We start from the raw sequence: 23,142 nt of genomic DNA on the forward strand, positions 1-23,142 counted from the left end.
CAATTAGATTGTATAACATTAGCAAAATTCACAAGCAATGTATACAAGAATCTAAAGTGCACTAACTTTTAAAGTTTTACACAGGCATCCTGTTACCAATGCTTCACCTCAGTACATTTTTGTAAAGTTAGAGTGTGGGGCAAATGATTTATAAAAAGGAGAATTAGTATTATGAAGAAATAAGTATTAAAATTTGTCTGTTCTTCACAAGTGGCCTTGAGGAAGTATCAATCATGCAATTTGGCAGAAGCTTCCCTAGCTTTTAAACCTTTGATCTATCAGATGAGCTTCCAAGAATCAACAAACAGTGTTGATCTTGTAAAGCAAGTGGATTTGAAAAAGTGGAGAGTGAGGATGTTGAAGAGCTGTTTAAGTCCCACTGTGAAGACCTCTCTACAGCTAATCTACAGCAACTTGTTACTGAGAGATAGGTGGAAGCTGTAGATGAAGAAGATGAAGTCCAGACACAACACCACGAGACACTGGGATACTGCATATTCTTCAAAGATTTAGTTGATAGCTGAAGAATTATTAATTTTAGATTGCAAGCAATGGTGTAGATTTCCATTGCAGTTGAATCAAATGAAAGAGTTTTTAAAAAGAATTCTACAGCCGATGGGTAACACTGCTTCCGGATGCTTTGATATCTTTCAGGTAGGATCACCCAATCACTGAAGCCCTATACTTTTCACATGACAACACAAGTGAAATAAATCAACATTACTTATAGTAATTGTTTAAAGATCAAGTTAGAAGGCAAGGTCTCAAACAGGTCTCTTTCATCCTGATTTAATTAGAGGAGAATCAAAATAATGCATGTACAGTAACACAATTTAATTTCTCACTCTGTTGAATTCTCTTTTTGATATTATACTGCAATTTATATAGTTCCTATGACTGGGTGTTTAATAAAGTTTTACCAAGAACAATGCAAAATTTTAAAAATTCTACTCAATAGTTCGGGAACCAAATGTAGCAAACTGACACAAATGTGGGCACATGGTAAGTCAATACACAGGTAATCAGATTGTAGCTTTATTTTTATTCTTTCAAAGTCTAATTTTATGTAAATTTAGATTATAAACTGGATTTAATGTTTTCATATGCAATTAGCTTTCAAACTTTGTATTAAATAGCAGGCCGCCTTGAGCTGCCAGCAGAGAGAGCAGGAGCAGTCAGCGAGAGTGGGAACAAGCAGCCTGAGGCAGCGAGAGGAGGAGCAGGCAGCTCAAGGCGGTAGTGAGGATAAGGTCAAGCCTTTGAGAGACTGCTAGTACAGCATGGCCAGGCACTTATAGACTACGATGTGAATCTATCAACTCTGTTTCTTTATTTTTCTGTGCTTTAGTGAGAAGAACTGTGACACTTAAGAAATTAAGTTGTTTTTTTTCTGCTTTGTACTAAAATTCTGTACCTAGGTATATCTGTACCCAAGAGGGGGCCATAAGTGGCAACTTGTAAACTTTTCACTGTACTCACGCCAGTGAATACATATGACAATAAAAGCTAATTCTATTCTAAATGACAACCAAAGGTCTGGAGTTTTGGACTGGTGTTTTATTCTTGTAAAAACTTGCAAGCGAAGTGATATAGACACAGTATATAAGATGATATAAGGTTGTTGGAGGAAGATACACTCAGGAATTTGTAAACCCATTGAAGACACTGGTGAGGGGAGAGAAAAGCATTTGGATTGTACCAGATACTTCAGAAAAAGTAGTACATGCTCAAATGACTGCAGTGGCAGTAACTTTCATTATCAATATGTGGTTTCATTCGGTGTTATACAGGTCAATTGCTGAAAATTAATTCTAAGTTTGAGTGTAAGCAAGATATTACACTATACAGCTATTGTATGGTTTGGTACTAACATTTCCATTACGCTTAAAAAACTAGATAGAGGGACTAAATATGGGATGCAATATTGGAATGTGTCAGGTCCAAATAGTACAGAAATTCAAGTCTAGGTTACTATCCAGTCAAAAGCCTTAAGGCTACATATACATTTTGTCATAATCAGAAATATTACACAGAACTTTTAAAAAAAACCTGAAGTAATTACAAAAGGTTAAAAAGAATTTTTAAGAACTTGTTCACAATAGCAGAACGTGCAAAGCAGCCAAGACAACCTGGAAGATGTCACCATCACTGCCAATAAATTTGGTTTGCCAGATCAGAATTCTCTAGTCAAAACAAAAAGTTTTGGAAAAAAACCTGGAGCCAACTATAAAAGCAGCAGCACATCCTATGGTTCAGAAGACATCTCATACATCTGCATAACCCTCATTCTCAAAGTGTGTCATGTAATTTAGGGGGTAAAGGTGATGACCTGGTGGTATTATCACTAGACTATTAATCCAGAGATCCTGGCAATGTTCTAGGGACTCTGGTTCCAATTCTGCCATGGTGGAATTTAAACTCAATAAATATCTGGAATTAGCAGTCAAGTGACGATCATGAAATTATTGCCAAATCTGGTTCACTAATGTCCTTTAGGACAAAGAAGCTGCCATCCTCACCTGGCCTGGCTTACATATGACTCCAGAGGAGTGTGTTTGACTCTTAACTGCCCTCTGTACAATTCAGGATGGGCAATAATGCTTAAAAAACCTCAGCTGTTTGATTTTATGTTTAAATTTTTGCCTTAGGCTGCATAATTCTAAGTTTGGAATCTAATTTAATCGGAACATTTGAAACACAACAATTAATATTTGTGAAATAATTATTACTGGTAACTAATAATTCATTTTGAAACCAACGTTTTCAGTCACAAAAGTCATATTTAAAAACTGTGGCATAAAAATCACACCATCCATTTTGAATTAGAATTTGAATTAACAAAAATGAAAAAACCCAAAAACAAAAATCAATTCTTCCCCATCTCTTACCACAAAAATATCATTCCTTGTTCCATCCAAAAAAAACTGCAGTTTTGTTTAAAAAAACCTAAAATCTTATCAACTTCCTTTGAAATTAAGTTAGTTATACACTTACCCAAATCAATATCTGTAAAACCTTCTGCATTGATTGCATCTGAAGTGTTTTTATCAATATTTTCCAGACATAAGCTGGCAAGCTGCGGCTCATCAAAGAGTCTTGCCTGAGGAACAAACAACTGCATTAGACTTGAACAACATGTACTCAAGTAAACATTTTAACTCCTGCAAATAAACGGTACCAAAAAAAAGAGAGACTATCTGACAGGCATCAAAATTTGCTATTTCATTTTCTAGCATCTGAATACATACTAAACCAGACTTTTAGGACAATAGTTTAAAACAGAATCTCAATTCAAGTAAAGTTTTTACTGTAACAACTAAATTATTCAATTTCATGTGTGTTTTCAAGTGCAATGCAAATAGTCATGAAGTAAAAACAAACTGAACTAAATTAAGACTATGAAAGCTGATAAACTGATTTCCTTCATTAAGGAGTTTTTCCTTTAAAATTTCCTATGCTTGCTACATTTCTGTATCTCCATCCAGCTTAAAACATAGTAAGTGAACAGAACACTTCTATAAAAACAAAAAAGGGCATGCAATCTTGAACCAGAGTTTAAATTTAAGGACACGCCAAGGAAAACAAAAGCCATTTAGTCAACTAAAAAGCAAAAAAAGAGGATTCTAGAAAATTGTGTAAGCAATGAAAGAATCATTTCCTGCTATACAATGACTCAGAACAAATTCTGTCTAATATCTGAATGACACTCAAGGACAGGTTACAGAGGGCTTACTGTGTATGGTAGGAATAAATGTATTCTTGAAAATTGTCCATGATTAGAATTTAAATTATTTTGATAAGAAAACCAGTGAAATTAAAACGTGACGAATAGACTCAAGGAATTGAAATGCAAAAAGCAACTCTGATGCATAATATCCATTCAGACATATCTCAACAAGGCTGGACAGGTATCTATAATTTCCTTAGCTTTTGCATTCTCAGACAGTTTATAGATTGAAAGGAGGCTAATGTAATCCACATCTTTAAAAAGGGACAAGATGGACAAGAGTAACTATAGACTTCAGTTCTGCTAAAGCTCACTGACCTGAGACATTAGTTTTGTTCTCTCTCCATAGATGCTGCCTGACCCGTTGAATATTTACAGCATTTCCTGTTTTTGTGAAATACTACTTCATCCTTGCATAATTGGATCACTGTTACACTTTGGTATCTTCATAGTGGGCGATCTGGCTTTAAAGAGTGTACAGGAGGGCCAATAAACTAATTCTCAGTATAAATCACCTTTAAAAAGTTAAAGATATACCAAAGAATTTGGGAGTCAGCATTTTAAAGATGACCAAGGTTGATTTAAAATAAAACAGGAGTTTGAACCAGCTCCACCATTCAGTAAAATCACTGCTGATCTTCAACTTCAACTCCACTTTCTTCCAAAATCCCAAATGTCCCTCACTTTCTTTGGACTGTATTCTTGGATTCTATCCCAGTCTTAAATATACTTCATGGCTGAGAAAGCACAGAGGTAGACAAATCCAAGAAGTTGCAAAACAACAGGTGAAAACATTTTTCCCTCATCTCAGGACAAGATCACATCACCTATATTCCTCTAGATTTGAAGTCTATAGATAGGAGGATGAAACCCTGCCTCTCGGTCTCCAGCCAGTACAGTCTTAAAATCTTGCATTGCGATGAAATCCCCTCATTCTTCCAAACTCCACACAATACAGGGTCAGCCAACATTCTGATTCCAAAAAACAAATCATTTAAGTGGATCTTCAATGGGCCCACACCAAGCATTTTCTTCCTCGGCTACAGCAATCAAAACTATATGAAGTATTCCAGGTGTGGTCTTAACAAAGCTGTGGGTTATGTTGGATTATAAAGGAAATGTACTGTGTTCCAATTAGAAGCTTTTTCCCCTCTGCAAATTAAATAAATTGAGGGACAAAATCTTAGGTTGCGCAAGGCTAGAACTGGGCAAAACGGTGAAATTATTCTTTTCTCAAGGAATCATGAATTCCTGGAATTAGGTGCATCTTATATGATGGCAATTTGCCAAACTCCTTCAATAAAACCATATTCTGGTTGAGGCAGACATCACCTCTCCAGAGCTAAAGTAAAGTAGTTTATTACAGTCATCCACAGAGGAATGACCTAGAATTGCTCCTCCACAAACTGACTGTTATTAATGCAGTTTTTTTTAAAATTTCCCCCACAGTCATGCTCTGGGTGGTTTTGAATGGAGAGTATATAATGTGATAATTAAGGTATTATAATCATGTGGGACATTTTGCTCGTATATCTTTAGTAAAAGAATAAAGACCTGCGTTAATAAAGTTTCAAAATTGATGTTAACACCAGTTCAAGTTTAACTAAAATGGTACACAACCATTAGTTCATTTTCTGTCACCATGGCACGTCTATTGATCAGTACAAGAAAATATTTTTGTTGAATGACTGAGAGTTCATCCGAAAGCATGAATAAGTTACAGCTCTTGGAAGCACACTCCAAATTCTGTTTTGCATTTAGTTTGGAAGAGTTTTAATGCATATGCTGTTGGTGCAGTATCATCAAAAGTTAAAGTACTTCTTTATTGTGAAAGAGCAGAAGAACAAGAAAGATAGCCAGCAAATGAATAGAATAAAATCACTCCCAACATACTCAATGTCTTCGTTTTCTTCTCACAAGATGACAGGTTGAATCACATTACTATTTCATTGACGTCACAAACAACCCTCCAGTGCCTCACCCAGTTTTGCTATTTTCTGATGGGCAATACACTGGCAAGCTACTCAATCATATATACATGATATTCAAGTCCATTTCCAATCTTAGTATCCAACATCAGAAAATGATCACAAGTGACCAAAAACTAACAGCAAAGTTCCCACTGGTCCTAAGTCAAAATAAGCAGATTTTTCCTTTGAAGCAGGATTCCAGTTTTCTTTTTATCTTGCTGATATTGCCCAATGTCTTTTCAGTGAAGTGTATCTTTCGTTTTAGGCAAGGCAATCAAAGTGGTAAATATTAGGTTTTTAAAGAGTGAAGAGACTTCCTAATGGCTTACTTGAACAAATTCATGTATTACCTCCTCAAAATTGTAAAAAAAACTATTGCACATGGACTGATGGCAAACATACAACTAAACTTACAGCCAGCCAACCTAAGCCTCCTGCTGACTTATTATATTAACTATATTTCTGCACCTTAAGTAGCACCAGGATGATGCCAAGCATGAATGATATCAGTTGACAACAATAAGCCTGGCACACAGCATGATCATTTAACTATATGAAGTTCACTGTAAACCTTTACAAGTGTGCAGAGTTGGGATTCTGATGCTCCAATAGGTGGATTTAACCACCCGATACAATTTTGAATGTTATCATGCTGCGAGATATAAATAACAATAAAGCTTTCAGAATGCTCATCACATTGCTCAAGTATACGTTCATTTACATTGGAGAGGTCAACAACCTGGAATCTAAATTAAAGCAACGTCAGTTCCAAAAGCAGCTTACTCTATAAGTTAACATGGCTTTGCACTTGTTAACAAAGTAAAAGCTTGGGCAGGAATACTTCGGATGGTTAACAGGAGAGATAGATATGTAAACAAACCAAAAGCATTACAATCTTGGTTAAGTGAATGTGAAACTTTATTTTAAAACAAGTTAGTTGAATCAAACCGTAGCCTAGTCAACTGCTCTACAAATGCATACATTCTTTCCATTAATAATTTCAGCATTCTGTAATAGCACAAATCATTCCTAGGTCATTCTTTCAAGCTTCAACATTCACATGGGTAAAGTAGCAACCTGCTCAACTATTTGCTTTTAGAGCAGAATCTGGCCAAATCACATTAGGCACTTCCAACATAAGAGAGATCATCACATCAACTGAGAGCTAACACTTAATATACACAGTCAAAAATAAAATGCAACAAAACAAATAAAAACTTAATTTTAGTTTATAAAGCATACATTATTTGAGAAACTGGCAAATAAAGAGGCAGTCTACAGGTTTCTTACAAAATAAACTGCAAAGAGAGCAAAATGTAGGAAACAAAAACATTGATTTTTCAACAATCACCCATAACTGCACTTAATTGGCAGTTTTACAAGAGGAAAACTGAAGGCTGATTTTTCTTATTTATTGTATCAAAACATTATGTAGATTTCAAAACATAACTAAAAATTAGTTAAAAATGTACAAGACTGTTACACTCACCTGTCAGGAATGGATTTTTAAAAAGTATTCATGGCACAAAAATATGCTTTAAAAGGAGCATTCAAAACCTTTGATTTCAACAGAGATTGAAAAATAAAACTGGTACATTCAATGCATTAAGACAGAGAACATCACTGATTCGATATTGCCGACAAAGCCAAAAAAATTGATTGAACTTCTGATTCGTGTTTATTTAGTAGATATCATTCAGGGCAATGTATTAGTTAGGCTTAAAATACTGAACTTCCTCTTGGTCATATATCAAACAAAATATCATATCTGGCCAGAGAACAACAGACCCACAATACTGTCCCCTCAACACTACTCATCTGAACTCTCACCTGAAGGATAACAACAGGAGGGAGATAAAGAATGCCATAGATGCTCACTCTAATGAGTGATACAGTGGACAAGAAAAACATGCCCTAATTAGCAACTAGAGCAGGATGGTTTTGATTAAGCAGACCGATCAGGATACAGGCTGTTCAATTTCAGAAAGAAGTGGCAGTAGTTGAGTTTGAGCACCAGGTAACAAACTGAAGTAGAAGGAACTTTTGAGACATGTCAATTGCTACAGATACAAAAAAAGTTGGGGGATTACTTTAGAGCAGCCTAAAGAATATTTTGAGAAGAGGAAAGATTTTCACATACACAATGCGACTCTTAACTCCAGAGGGTTGTGCATGCCCGATTCGAGGCTGGGGTAGGCCGATTTTTTTTTGTAATAACGAAATCAGAGGATATTGGAAATGGGTGAGGAAGTGGAGTGGAGGGGAGGCAGATCAGCCACGATCTTAACGAATTGCAGGTTGGCTTGAGGGAACACTTGGTTTACTCTTGCAATTGATCAAGAGCTCATTTTATAATCAAAAGAATATTGTGAATATATTTAAGTGAGGCTCTTAAGAAAGACCTAGCATGGAAAATTAGAAGAATCTTCAGTGTGAAATCTAATTGGTAGTCGAGGAAAAGAATAGTAGGTGCAGGTTCAAGCCTACAGAATTTTTAAAAATGGGAAAAAAAGTGAAGACAATTCATGGCTAGTTCTGTATTAGACTTAACAGCAGAAACAGTGAAGCACAGGGACTGACAGAGAAACAGGACAATATCGTAGACAGCAGTCCTGTGATCGTTTAGAAAAACAAAATCTAATGGCAGGAAACAAGTTAATAGACATGGATGCCATGATAGGTGACAAAGAATTACAGAAAAGGCTAAACAGCACATGCTATTCAGCTCATCATGTCCACGTAGGCTCTCTGCAAGTGCAACTCCACAAGTTACACTCCCTGCCCTTTCTCGGTGGCTCTGCAAATATGAAACTACAGAATAGTACTAGAAATCAAACCATTAATGTCAGACAAAATGATTGAAATGCAATTTTTAAAAAGTATACTAATAATTTATGCTTAAGAGAGTGGTAAATATTTAGATTAATTATACAAATCCTTCCTGGTGACTACACATCTGCTTTAGTTTGATATTAGCCTCCAGAACACATCCTTGGTACAAAACAAAGCATTGAGCCATTATATACTTACTGCAGATTTGCTCTGCCCAAATGCCTTCAACCTTGCTTTCTGTTGCCCATCTAGAAAAAAAGTCTCAAAACAGATTGTTTTACATCCTAACTCATTTCCTCTCTGGAAACTATTTTGGATTGATTATTAAATGTAGTAATTGTTAGTACTTTGCTGTAATCTGACAGATAATACAATTTAGCATATTAAGAAGTCTCCAATATGCAGCTGGATGTTATCAATGGGGTTGCAGTTATTAGGACACAAGAACAATAGGCTAAATGGTCTATTGTCATCATTGTCACTGGTTCAGCAGTAAAGTTGATCTCAACATATTCCTCAAGTTCTACATGGCTTAATAAACCATGTTTTGTATACACGAATGTAAAACCATGTCAGCCTTGCTTGTTCGCAGTGCTGTCTTCCTCAAGACCTCTGTCTACCTTTAAAACTCCCAAACAAAAAAAAAAATCACTACTGAGACTGGTATCCACAAACTAATGACCATTTTCAAATCTGACAGTTCAGACTGTAATCAGAACAGAATGCTCTTTTCATGGTGTGACCTCATGCATCATAATACAGCTTAACACAATGCAAAATTGAGTTTATGCCTGACATTACATTGTGAATTCTTTCCAAGTGTATTAAGAGATTTACTATTTTGCCACCAAAATTTCCCACAATGGAATGCAAAAGCAGTTATAAAATTACAGGTGGAGGAGAGAGAAAACACAGGACTTCATTTCCTTAGTTCAGTAATCTTTGCCCCCATCATGCCTTTGGAAAATGAATCCCACCAGCATTATTCTACTGGATTGCTTTTCAAGTCTCTCCTGCCCTACCTCTCCCTCTCCAACTTGGTCTCCTTCCTTAAATTCCTCGTCCCCGTTAAGTGCTTTCTCTTGATCCTCCCTGTTCCGTGGCCATACAGAAACTGAACCCTGGCATCCAAACGGCTGTCCCACGACTGCTTCGCCTGACCTTACGGAGGTATTACCACACATAGCTCTGTGCCTCTGCAATATTATTAAAAACAGTTGTAAAAACTGCAATTTTAAAATTCAATACCACAGCTACGTATGGTATAAAAAAGGACAATTAATTGGAAACAGTGATTTTACCACAATAAACCATACTGCAAGCCAATGCTTATGATTAATCATTGTGCTTGATAGTACTGTTTACTTTCTATTAATTCACTGCCGGTTTCCAAATATCCCTCGACTAAGCTCTCGGGTTTAAAACAAATGTTATGGCCCATAGTTGCATTATGTATTCCAGGCAGAATTTTAGTGCATCAAATTTTCCAACATTAAATATTAGAGTTTTCCAACCTTCCTCCCAAAGTTAAAACTTTAGGCACCGAGGTTTGTGGCCTACTTACTATGCCAAGATTACACTGCTAAACAATTCACCTGATCTATCAGTGTCCCTCATCTTCACTGGGGTGATGTCAATTCACACCCATTTTCCCACTGTTTGTTTGCTGCAACTTGTGCCAGCTCCCAAGATTTATTCAATTTTGCCTTTACAAAGTGTTTCCTTCACTAATCCTGATGCTATTAAAATGAAGGCCATCTATCAGTCCTGAACGCTAGTAAACTAGGACCTAAAACTCAATTTATAATCTATAAATTTCCAACAGGTTTACAAGAAATAAATGAAGAGCAATGTCAATGTATCAGGATATAAAACATGAAAAGGTTTAGGGAATCCCAATATTTAAATGTTTTAAAAATGTTATTTTGGTGTTTGACATCAATTCCTCCGATTCCCTCAAGACTAAACGATTCCAACAGAAGGTTATGCTTCATGGTATCAAATGTTCTGCTTATTTATAGCATGGCTGCGGGATAGATTTATTTAATCACATGGGGACAACTTCACCACACCCTACAGCAAAGATTCTGGGACCTGTCAACAGTCAGCTTATATATTTAGAATTAAAAACAAAAAAAACATACAAGAGTAGACCAAGGATCCCTTGAGTCTGCCCCACCATTTAATAGATCTTGAATCATCTGCTTTACCTCTACTTCTGAACCCACACTTACCCATACTGCCAGATGCCTTGAAATTCCAAAATTCAGTTAACTTTGAAATATACTCACCAACTGAGCCCCTACCATCTTCAGGTGTGGTGAATGCCAGATATTCACAACTCCTTCTGCTAAGTTATTCATCTCTTACTCCACTACCTTAACTAAATCAACATGCTAAACCCACTTCGATTCAAAGCTACGAAGCACCTACAAAAATCCATTTTCCAAGTTTTGTTGCATCATGAAATACCTGAATCCTCTCAACTAGCTGCAAGTTGTTATCAGAAATACTTAAATGCAACAAAATTCAAAGTAACAAATAGCGATTCTTCCAGAAGTTATCATACAATGTCCATATGAGCTGTTCTGCCCCTTTTATTCATTGATGGGATGAGGGCGTCACTGGCTAGGCAGCATTTATTGTCTATGTCTGATTGCCAAGAGAGCAGTTCAGAGTCAACCACATTGCTGTGGGTCTGGAGTCAAATGCAGGCCAGCCCAGGTAAGGATGGCAGATTCCTTATGATAGCATCAATCTCAGATTCAAGTCAGCACACTGCTGCAATTTACAATCTGCTTTTTAAATAATAAATTCAAAAGTTAAAAATGACTAGCTGATCCTTGATGGATATTTCGACCTATGTTTGTCTCTACAGGTAAAACAAATAGGCAGGGCCAGAAAAAGCTGGTTGAAAAGACGTACCCAGCTTTGCTGCTGAGCCATAAAGACTGACATATTTGGAGCTGATGATGATGATAAAGTGTACTGATGCTCTCTGAGCTTAGCTATGGAAATAGTCTAAAATTTTTCCAGCTTCAAGAAAAAAAGCTATAATATAACAAATATGGAATATAATCCAGTTTGTCTCTAGGAATGATGCCTAACCTTGGCTTCAGCATATCTTGTATTTGCAGCATCTGCCTTTGTACACAGAGAAGGAGGTAAAAGAAGACTATTAAGACTCGAATGAAGGGTACCATGACTGAAGAGGTCACCTTCAGGAAAAAAGGGAAACGGGGGTGTGCATGTGCACATCAAGGGAGGGGGTAGTGTGTGTTTGCACGCGCAAGCTGGGGAGGTAGGATGACAGAGAAAAGGAGCAAAAATGAAAATAAAACATAGGACTGTCATTCCTGTTAACTATTCATGAATCTTGGTGAAACTGGACATGGCAGAAATCATACATATTCTCTTCTGCTCATTCCAAATGCCAGACTTCAATCACTAAATAATAAAAATGTCTCATGCACTCCCAATCAAAAATCTTCATGGTGGTTTAAGTAGGTCAGCTTCGAGAAGCTTGTTCATCCTTATAACAAAGTGAATAATGAACTAGACTTTTCTTTGTTAAACTACAGGATCCAGTGATTTATTTAAATTAAAGCAGTCGTGTTTGAACCAGAAATTGCCTTAAAATTTCCACAATTCAATAGCGCAGCTAGGTAGATTAAATAGTAATTTATGCAATCTACCTTCAGAGTGAAATTAACACCTGCACATTTTAAGTTTTTAAAATGTTCTGATTTTCTTGGTATGGAAGAGGAAGGAGGAAGGAGGAAGACAAAAACTGAAGGCTTAAATACTTTAGGAGTAATAGGATCAACACTTACCATCCTTCTTAGTTCCTTCTGCAGACAGATATCATGCACGACATGAATGTTCCAACGTACCTGTGTAAGAAGCATAAATGCATTGTCTGCTCGGAGGTTCTTCTTCAAGAACTCCACACAGTGTGCTTCAAGGGCAGGTACTGCATACTTTTTAGCAGTGTACAGTGTAGTCATAACAGTTTCTGGTCCAATCTGGACTTCGTCAGAATAAAGGAATCTGGAGAAAAACAAATACATAATTACTTTTCTAGAGCTTCAAATACACACAATGTTCAGTCAGGTACACAACACTAACTTAACGCTTAAAAATAGACAATGGATTGTTTAATATACATGCATGAAATAAATGGAATTTATTTTGATTGCACAAAACAATGTTGGTAATTTTTCAATTCATAAGCAGGCATAAGATGGTTCACATATTATACGGTTGCCTCCTTTATCAAAATTCAGATTTTTCAATTTGCCCAATCTGTAAAGGTTCTGCTAAGGCAACTTATTAAAAACTGCTTGGATTGTAGCGCAAGTTTAAGATCTTTATGCACAGACTTTAGTTTCAAAGCTGAGAACATTCATTACATTTGGAGAACAATGTAATGCTAACATCCGGCTAGGATAAGACAAAATACAAAGAAAAGCCAGGCCACTTAAGTAGAACACACACAACTATCATATAGCAAGAGAAGGTGGGAGCATCAGCCAAGGCCTATGATATCCATATCCCATATCCATACAAAGTTTTAAGTATGGTGTGGCACAGAAACATTCAAAAATTTTCTCCTCCCTAATTTAGGATCATCAAAGACAATGTAGCATTTGCACTGTTGCCTCACACAAGCTCTAATAATTCAGCACATATGTGAAACTGAACCTAGACCTTGTGGTCTGTACAATGCAGCATACAATGCATCAGCATACTATAATCAGTGGCATTTTATCACATTTTTCCCAAACTACATTTGCAGATTACCTATCAAAGAAACATTAGAATTATTGGATGCACAAGCCTGGTTACCATTAACTCTCAAAACAATTGAAATGCCAACCCAGATACCCTAATACTTCCCTTATTGACAACATCCTCTTCAATAATTCCTTATTCAGAAAGGATGTGTGGTTTCCCAAAGAACATTATTCATAGCCAGTGTTCATGAACAAAGACTGTTCCCAAACAGCCAACTATTCAATGCTTTCCCATTTACAGGTAAAGCTGTTATCCACTGCTTGTTGACATGCTTTTGTATGATTTCCATTTTTTATTTTTTAGCTACTCTCTACATTATATGCTTCAGGAATTAACAAGTATAGTTCATCTATCAAGAGTATGCAAGTTTCAAAAAGTACCAAACCATCTTCTGGGTTTAGTATCATCCAAAAGATGACTTTCCATTAAAACAAGGTGGTCATCAATACCATAATAGGCAACTCTTGCCTCCCATTACTCCAATTATGTAACTGTATTCAAACATATGCTGTGCTATTTGATTCACTCAATAATTCAAATTAAATAGCAGATTGACATGGGCAGGCAGTACTGGATAACTATATACTTAAAATATTTAAACCGGAGTCTGAATCTGCTGACATTCTAGATAAACTAGCAAAAATTATGCATCAAATGTCTTTGTGCAAGTATTTATGATGTAAATAAAACAGAACAGAGGTGTGCACACCTCCTGCATTATGTCTCTATTACTCGCTAAAATTATTTTAGGTGGTGGTAATGTTTTAATAGTTTACTTTGGGTGATGTTGATGTCTCAACACTTTGCTTCGACAGGATTTACTATAGTTATGCGTACTGCTTGATTATCCAGAATATTTGATCAACCGACACACTCCTGGTCCCATAAGTGCCTGTTAATAAAAGGTTTGCTGTACATCATTATTGTTTAATTTCTAGGTCCAACTCAAATCCCTGCAACAAGTTCATCAAATTTCAGTTTCTAAACAGACAAAATAAAACGGGGTGATGCAAGCTGAAGTTATATGGTAACTTGCCTTGAATTTCTCCATTTGCTCCCTACTTATCAATACTGGATCAATCATTGTGTTTTGGGAGTTAACATTTCAGGTCCAGTGACCGTTCCTCAGAACCCAGACCCGGAACCAGGTCACCGGACCTGAAATGTTAACTTTTTTTTTTCCCCTCCACAGATGCTGCCAGACCTGCTGAGCTTTTCCAGCAACTTTGTTTTTGTTCCTGATTTACAGCATCTGCAGTTCTTTTGGTTCTTAATGCGTTTTGGGATATCCTTAAGTATGAAACCAGTCAGTACACCTGAAGTGTTTTTATAAAATTCATTCACAAAGTGAGGGCATCAATGTCTAGGCTAATATTTATTGCCTGAGCTGGAGGAACACAGCATGCATGATTTCTGAACGATTTGATCTCTGAAGAAGGAACACAACCCAAAATGTCAGCTTTCCTGCTCCTCTGACGGTGCCTGGCCTGCTGTGTTCCTCCAGCTCCGAACTATTATCTCAGGCTCCAGCACTGGCAGTTCTTACTATTGCTGCGTGTGGAGTCATGCGCAGGCCAGTTCAGATAACGGCAGTAGTTTTTCTTCCTTAAAGGACATTAATGAGCCAGATGAGTTTTTCCAACAATCAATCGTCATTACAGATTTTTATTGAATTCAAATTTCACCATCTGCCATGATAGGATTGTACTGTAATATACCAGTCACCCACCAATGAAGAGGAAATAAACTCGACACTACAAAGCAAATGGAATCAGCTCTCTAATAAGATTGTAACAACACTGTCGGATTGCAGAGTGTGCATTCTGCTAAATTTTATGCACAATCAATAGAAATAATTCAGAATAGATAAACATTTCCTAGCAGACCACTTGTAAAATATCTTTAGGCTCATCACCATGTTCAAGAGTCCCAATGAACAGTGATGGCTCCATCTCTGGCTACCAAAAAAGTCTTAGGTGAGTTGAAAGAACCACAGTTACAATAAGTATAAGATTTAGCCTTTGATACGCAAAGACTAGCTCTGGTCTTTGTAATTTAAGCTTCTGTCCTTTGTTACTAGGATTCAATCTTCTAGAGAAGAAAAATGCACTAGCCTTTTCAAAACAATGTTTTCCCCTCCCCTGGACATGGATGTCACTGGCAAGGCCAGTATGTGTGGCCCAATCTTAATTCCCCTTGGGTGGCTTGCTCGATCACTTTAGAGGGCAGTTAGGAATCATATTGCTGTGTATCTAGAATCATACGCAAGCTAGACCAGGCAAGGACAGCAGACTTCCTTGCCTTAAGGACATCAGTGAACTAGATTTTTTAGAACAACCGATGGTGACCATGAAACAAATTTTATGAATTGAATTTAAACTCCACCACCTGCAGTGGGGAAATTTAATCCATATCTGAGGAATTAGCCTAGGCCTCCAGACTGCTATTCAATGACATTAACACTGCCAAAACAGCATCTTATATTCTTATTAAAGGCATTGCGAAAACTACTAAAGTTTATACTTCAATGTTTTCAGCTCTCAGACAGTGGCAATGTTACGCCAGTGGTTCCAGGAGGGAAAAGTGTGATAATTGCAGCAGATGCATGGGAATATCACCACTTACAAAGTTCTCCTCCAATTTACACACTATCTTAGAACAGAGCTATAAATCATTGTTTCTTCAATACCACTGAATCAGAATTCCTAACAGCACTGTGGCCGTCTCAACACCCAAAAGACTACAACAGTTCAAGAAGGCAGCTCACCATCAACTTCTCCAGAGCAATTAGGGATGGGCAATAAATGCTGGATGAACCAGCAATACCCACAGCCCACAAACAAATTAAAAAGTCCACAGCTATGAAGTTAAATGGAAAAATCCACACTTCTCCTGAAGGTGCACTGTTGAGGCCTACTACTCTGCAATCAAATAGAAAACCACTAAGAATTTCCACTCATTCTCTCTATTGCTTTAAAAAAACGTTGAAAAAGTTATGGATTATTAAATGAGATATAACTGGGTTTTAACAATGTCATAAGTTCATTGCTGCTGCAAAACGGTTTAATGACCTTGAAAAAGTGATTTTACATTTGTTGAATATCAAATGTCTTTATTATAAGAAATCCCACACTTTATTTTTTGTAAAAAAAATGTGTGCAGCATTTCAGCATCTTTTTCAATTTATGCATATCCAATTACAAACTTCAAAAGTAAGAAACAAAGTGCAAAGTGGCTGCCTACCCTACTTGGCGAAATGACTTGTTGGACACTCAGAATGCCTTCAACTGGCACTACAAGCAAATTACATCAGGCAAGTTCATGCCACAAATTTTACAGCTGATTGTAGGCAGCTTTTTGCAAGGTCTATAGCAAGAATTAGAAAAGCTAACAATGCATTATCATTTATTGCTAAGACAATTGAATACAAAAGTAGGCAAGTTATGCTTCTGATGTACAAGGCACCAATAGACCGCATCCGGAGAACTGTGAACAGTACTGTTCAGCTTATTTAAAGGAAGGATGTAGATGCTTTGGAGAAGGTTTACCAAACCGATACCTGGAATGAGAGAGCTGTCTTATGAGGAACGGCTGGAGAGGCTAGGCTTGCATCGACTGGAGTTTTGAAGAGCAAAAGGTCATAAAGCATAGAAATAAGCCCCTTAGCCCACCATGTCTAGCTGACCAATAATCACCAAACTACACTGATTCCATTTACTGCACTTGGTTGGGATCCAAGCATGCCCTGGCATTTTTTGTACTTATCCAGATGCTTCTTATTTGAAGCAAAAATCCCAAAGGGATTTGACAGGTAGATGTAGAAATGTTTCCTCTTAAGGGAATAGCTAGATTCTAGAACAAGGGGTTACTGTTTAAAAATCTGGGGTCATCCATTTAAAACAGAGATTAGGTAAAATTTCATCTCTAAAGGGTATCAAGAGTCTTTGAACTCTTCCTCCAGAAAAGTGGTAGAAGCTCTTGAATGTTCAAGGCAGACGTAGATAGATTCTTGATGAAGTGGGTTTATCAGAGGTAGGCAGGAATGCATGAGTTTACGATCAGTTCTCTATTGAATAGAGGAGCAGGGTCAAAGGTGAGCCCTCATGTAGATCACAGTAATGTCCCAAGCCCTGAACTGGGAGTCTACCTACTCCAGAAGTCTGAGCTCTGAACAGGTTGATTGGAAAAACAGTCAAAGGAACACGCCAGCTTTGAATTTATGCGTTTGGATATTGTGTATCAGCGACACTTGCCAAACACCAAAAGACATGTATTTTCCATTCATGTTTCTAGGTTGATTCCTGCTACGTTTTAAAACAAAAAGGTGTGGAATTTTCAAATAGTATTTACACACACAAGATGCCTTTCAGCAACTTAAGTCAGAGGAATGGAAAAGCATCACAAAAGCAATGCAAGTGATCAGAGTTTGAAAAGCTGGAAACCGTGACAGAACTGCCACAGTACAGGAAGAAAGTGACGTAAATGCATTATGCTCTTACTTGATGGTGATATCAATAATTCAGACACATAAAATGCCTTAATTAGTCTTTACAAAACTCGGAAAGAATGGTCACTTCATATAATTCTAACAAAGCTCCCCACAATTGATGTGGTCAATAGTTCCACTCTCTGAATTTACAGTACCTCTATAATTAATGGCAAAGAAATCATGCAAGCAAAGTGTTTTTACAAATCACTAACAATTCATGTACAACATAATTTGTCACAACTTTACCAACTATGTATATCACAATGCACAAATATGCAAGGAGAGCCATTTCAATTATAAAATCAAGAGGCCTTGCATAGGTTGCAATCATTTTACTAGCTCGGTGGAAAGGCAGGTTGTGAAGGATATGAACAGTTTTTACAGAAATATTGGTAGGTTATGTAAGAGGACAAAAAGTTGGCAAATGCACTATGATGTGGGGAATTGTGAAGGTGTTCATTTTGAAAGGAAAAACAAAAGAACAGAACAATTTAAATGCAGAAAAATGGTAGAAAGCTGCAATACAAAGGGGCTTGGGGGTACTTGTACCCGAGACATAGTACCAAATATTTTTAGGAAGCTGGACAGGATAAATGCTAAGAGAATGTTTCCAGACAGCATAGTCTCAGAATAAAGGGGCATTGGTTGAAGACTAACTGGAGGAAGAATTTCTTCTGAGGGTTTAGGCTCTTTGGAACTCCTTGCCACGAAGAGTTGTGGGAGCAGAATCCTTGGAACATATTTCAGGATGAGATAGATAGATTCTTGATCACTAGTGGAATCAGGAGCATAGGCAGGAAAGTGGACATGAGGAATGTTAGAACAGACATGATCTTACTAAATGTTGGAGCAGGCTCAAGGAGCCAAGTGGGCTACTTCTATTTCTGTAGCCCTCATTCAATGTTGGGAGAAAAAAAAAACAAATCTAACAAAACAAGATCCAACAAAATCCAATCGTCTTGGTTTTGTTTAATCCTAGTTGAGGGAGATCGGAGCCAAGTGAGATAGCTGCTGGAGAAAACAATCCATATAAACAGGAACAGGGTGGTGAGATGAAAACTTTGAATATGATTAATTAAGTATTTGCTGCAGCTAAGTTTAGTATAAACAGTTTTACTATTAGCAATAGCTGCTCAACTTACAGGCTTGTTTTGTATACTGATAAGTTTGCACCAGAACAAATATTGTTTGACTTGCATCCAAGATCATCACTTTGTAGCTTTAAATATGAATACGGTTCTTTTAACGAGAAGACCAAGCCAAAAACTGGAATCGTACTGCAGATGATAGACTAGAAGTTGCCTGATCTGAGAATGCTGGAATAAAGGAGTTACATGTTATAAATCAAAAATGGCTCATCCACTTGAAAAAAGGACCACTGAATTTAAAGTCTACCATCTTTCAAAGAATCTTTACATTTCATAAAAAAGATGTACCACGTGTGTTTTTTGCTGAATCTAACAACCACATGGAACAATAAACGAAGATATGAATTTGCTGGGCAGAGGTGTTCTATATGTACCACAATCAAAGCCAACTTAGTTTACAATAAAAAAAGACACAAAATTTCAAGGCCTTTGCAGAAAATTCCCACGCATTCCACAAGGATTAAAGAAAAAAGTGTCACCATAGTCTGATTGGGCTGTCAGTTTGATCTCTCATCAGAGATACACATCTGCAGGCGATTTAACCAGAGGGTCACCATGCCTCAGGTAAGGGGAGAAGTTGAGAAGGACAGTCCTTCAAAGTAACCTCAGCAAGTGTAAGGGTTGAGCCAGTGCAACTGATATCACATCATCGCAAACCAACTGTCTGAGCTAACAAACTCTTAAAACAGTGGTTTGATGGGTAAATGTGCTATGTAGTGATGAGCTACACTGAAGAGAAACTACTTAATTGCTAGGATAAAAATGGAAGTTGCCGGAAAAGCTCAGCAGGTCTGGCAACATCTGTGAAAAAAAAATCAGAGTTAACGTTTTGGGTCCAGTTACCCTTCCTCGGAACTCAACTGCTGATCTGAGCTGAATTCTGTCAGAACAGTGACTAGATTAATAGTAGTCATCAAATAATAGCTGCATAGACACTGGGTGAAAATAAAATGTTTTTTACATTTTCACCCAATCAGGCCTAATCTAATTCACAACTGGAAACAGGAGCTTATGCTGTGCCCCGACGAGGATAGTGCTCACATGAATTATATCCTGGTGTACGTCACCGCTTTCCGAACAAGAGGGCAGAACATTGTGGTTGACCAAGAACTCACTTGTAACTTCAAAGCATTCTTTTATTTCTCCTAACAGGGATCAGTTATACAAATATGGTTACAATTTTAAGAATAATGCCACAAAATCCGCAAGGAAGCCAGAGCAGGTAAAAACGGTAGAAGGAAGTGACCCATTCAGGACTTTTCCAATGGTGTCACACTCACCTGAACGAGTCTGGATTTCAACTCAAGTGAAATTTAATTTCCACCAGTTGCTGTAGACTGAAACAAGTTCCCCAGAGCATTAGTTACCACCATGCTACCATCTCCCATGTATTGTTAAGTGATTAGAAAATGAAAAAGTCACAGGGGTTCTTTTTCAGGTTAACCGCTGCCCTCCTCTCCCTTCACTGGTTAGGATGCATTATCTGGCATTTCAGTTCCAGCTGACTATTTAATAGTACACTACTAGAAAGCGTGCATCAACATTAGGCAAGATCAGGTTCAACTGCAGAACAACCTAGCAACACAATGCCACAGCTCAGACAAAAAAAATTACATGTATTACATACAAGCCCTCATGTGATTAATGCCACCATTCCAGCACCACAGACAACAGATATTGTAAAAATAACTTTGAAAGCCTGGGACCAAATAACCAATGGTTTAAGCAAGAAAGCTGTACAGATTTGATAGTCCAAAATGTCACTTTTCAAAGACAGTAAGGGCTCTATAATGTCAAGTTGTGCATCATTGCACAATATCTCACTTGATGATGCGCACCAACAGCGAGAAAAAAAAAGACTGTAAAACTCACATGTTTGGCAAGAGTTATGATGTGCATTTTGTATCAGCTGCGTTAAAAACAGGCAGCTTAAACAGACTTGTCACCTAAAATTTGTGAGCTACAACTTAAAGGGTGAGGGGGGGGTTAACAGAAATCTGGAAGCAATTAGATTTTTAATTCCAAATATTAATGCATCAGTGGAAAAACAACTGGGTGGGGCAATAAGCAGAAATCTCTGCCCCCTTTAAAATAAAAAAAATGTTGCTGACACTTGCTAAAATCCAAGCGTAAAGCAGATATTGAGCTTTTCACAGGAATGTAGTTTGATTAGTCTTCTGACTGAAGAGGTGCAAAAGCTTTCAATACTCTGCGGTGCATTAGCCATCTTGCCTTCATTCTGTCGGCGTAATGAGCACTGAAAATGAGACCCTTTCAAGGTCCACAAACCAAAAACGAAATACCCAGACGTACAGCTGCATCATAGGCGCAAAACATAACCTCGTCTCCCCGAAAACCCGAAAGCGATGCGATGCGATGCAATTTTAGTACCTTACAAAGGACAAGTCTGTCTTAAGCTAGTCCCCATTTACTCAAGAAGGCATCACCACCAACTGGATCAGCGCAGCTGCAACCTTCCGCTGACTATGAATGAAGCCCCGAGGCTACAAAAGTCCAGCCTCCCCCACCGCAAAACACCAACAAAAAGGGCGTGAACCATCTTATAAAAACTCAGACTGCGCCTTCCCGACTGCGAGTTTAAACATAATACTTTGATAACATCTTTAAACACGCGGGGAGGGAAACGCCGTAAATATGCCGGGGGGGGGGGGGGCAATAAAAGAAAATAAAATAAGACTTCTCCAGTACTAAAGGACGGGCCGGCATCCGTCTTGGAGCGGAGAAGATCTAGATAGGCCTCAAACCACGGCGTAAGTTTGATGAATAACCGCCCCTCCCCTCCCCTCAGGCCGCACTCACTTAAGGAGGGCAAGGAAGGCGGCGGGCTCGACGTCGGGCAGCTCGATCTCGGTGGAGGTGGTGGCCATGCCGCCGTTGAACATGGCGTCGAAGACGGCGCTGCCGACGGCCAACACGAAGCGGTGAGCGGGGATCCGCTGCGTCCCCATCCCCTTGCCCACCAGGAAGTGCACGTCGCTCAGGATCTCGTTGTTGAACAGGAAGGCGAAGCGCTCCTTCACCGTCGTCTTGGTGGCCTGCCAGTTGTACATGGGCTCCCGGCAAATGACTACAGCCGCGGCCGCCGCTGCTGCTGCTGCCGCCGCCGCCGCCGATCCTCCACCTCCTCCCGGCCCGACCCCGCCGGACAGCGAGGAAGGCGGCGAGGAGCTGGTGCCCAAGCTCGGGCTGCCCGATCCACCGCCACCACCTCCGCCGCCGCCATTAGGGATGTTGACTCGGTTACAGGCGCTGAGGTTGCTCCCTCCCGCCGCCATCTTGAAGTGGCATCTGTTTACAAACAGCAGCTGCTGAGAGCATGGCCCTCCTTAAAGCCAGATCAAAGTCCCCACTTAATACAACTCCCTCCTCTGGAATATTTCTCCAGTTTAATCACAAACATAAATACATATGTCCCCTTAAAAAAAACTAACCCCATCTCCTTTTGCTAAAATTAGCACTTGTAAATCCACTGGTACTCAACAATTCTATACTGGTTGCTGTTATTACAGCATCCCTATCATTTCTCTGTTATCTATGCCCCTTTTAATTACAAATAATGATTTATTAATCTTATTCACCATATTAATATACGGGATGATAAATAACTTTGCCCCCCCCACCTTAATTATTAATTGTAAATCCACTGGTAGTCAATAATTCTATTCTTGTTCCTGTTGTTACAGTTTTTTCTATACATCTCTCGATTAGGTGTGCCCTTTTAATTACAAATAATAAATAACTAACCATATTTATCATGTCAATATGTAGGATGATAAATGACTTCAGCCCCATTTACTGAAATCATTACTTGTAAATCTATTGATACTCAATAATTCCATTCTCATTGCTGTCAGCACAACCTCCCTCCAATCTCTCCATTATCTCTGCCCTTTTCAATCACAAATAAAGAATAATTAACCATATTTATTATTTTAGAATGTGCAATGATAAATGATTTTGGTCCCTTTGCTGAAATTATCATTTATCCACTGATATTCTTTTCTATTAGGTAAACAACACTCGTGTATCTACTTCTGTTATGTCTGTTCTTTTCAATAAAAAATAAATATTATGAGCCATATTTATCTATTCAAAAGTTGAAAGTTCCCTCAACTCCATCTACCGAAATTATTGCTTATAACTCCACTAGTGTTCTGT

The 23,142-nt window shown here is 38.0% G+C and overlaps 1 protein-coding gene across 4 annotated transcripts in view; it reads right to left on the reverse strand.

Moving 5' to 3' along the window:
* LOC125465982 (BTB/POZ domain-containing protein 2-like) overlaps nt 1–22,457 on the reverse strand; it is a 39,379-nt gene extending 16,922 nt beyond the window's left edge. The window contains exons 1-4 of one of the 4 annotated variants that reach the window (XM_048560042.2): nt 21,784–22,457; nt 12,423–12,579; nt 9,552–9,725; nt 2,995–3,100 (exon numbers count right to left, since the gene is read on the reverse strand). In XM_048560042.2, the coding sequence (XP_048415999.2) occupies nt 2,995–3,100; nt 9,552–9,725; nt 12,423–12,579; nt 21,784–22,259 (913 nt within the window). In that variant the 5' untranslated portion in view covers nt 22,260–22,457. Of the gene's footprint in view, nt 1–2,994; nt 3,101–9,551; nt 9,726–12,362; nt 12,580–21,783 lie in introns of all 4 variants that reach the window. The other 3 variants (XM_048560041.2, XM_048560043.2, XM_048560044.2) reach the window with 3 other exon arrangements.
* Nucleotides 22,458–23,142: the final 685 nt, after the last annotated feature.

Source organism: Stegostoma tigrinum, chromosome 30, assembly GCF_030684315.1.
Source record: "Stegostoma tigrinum isolate sSteTig4 chromosome 30, sSteTig4.hap1, whole genome shotgun sequence".
In the NCBI taxonomy this organism is placed as follows: Eukaryota; Metazoa; Chordata; class Chondrichthyes; order Orectolobiformes; family Stegostomatidae; genus Stegostoma; species Stegostoma tigrinum.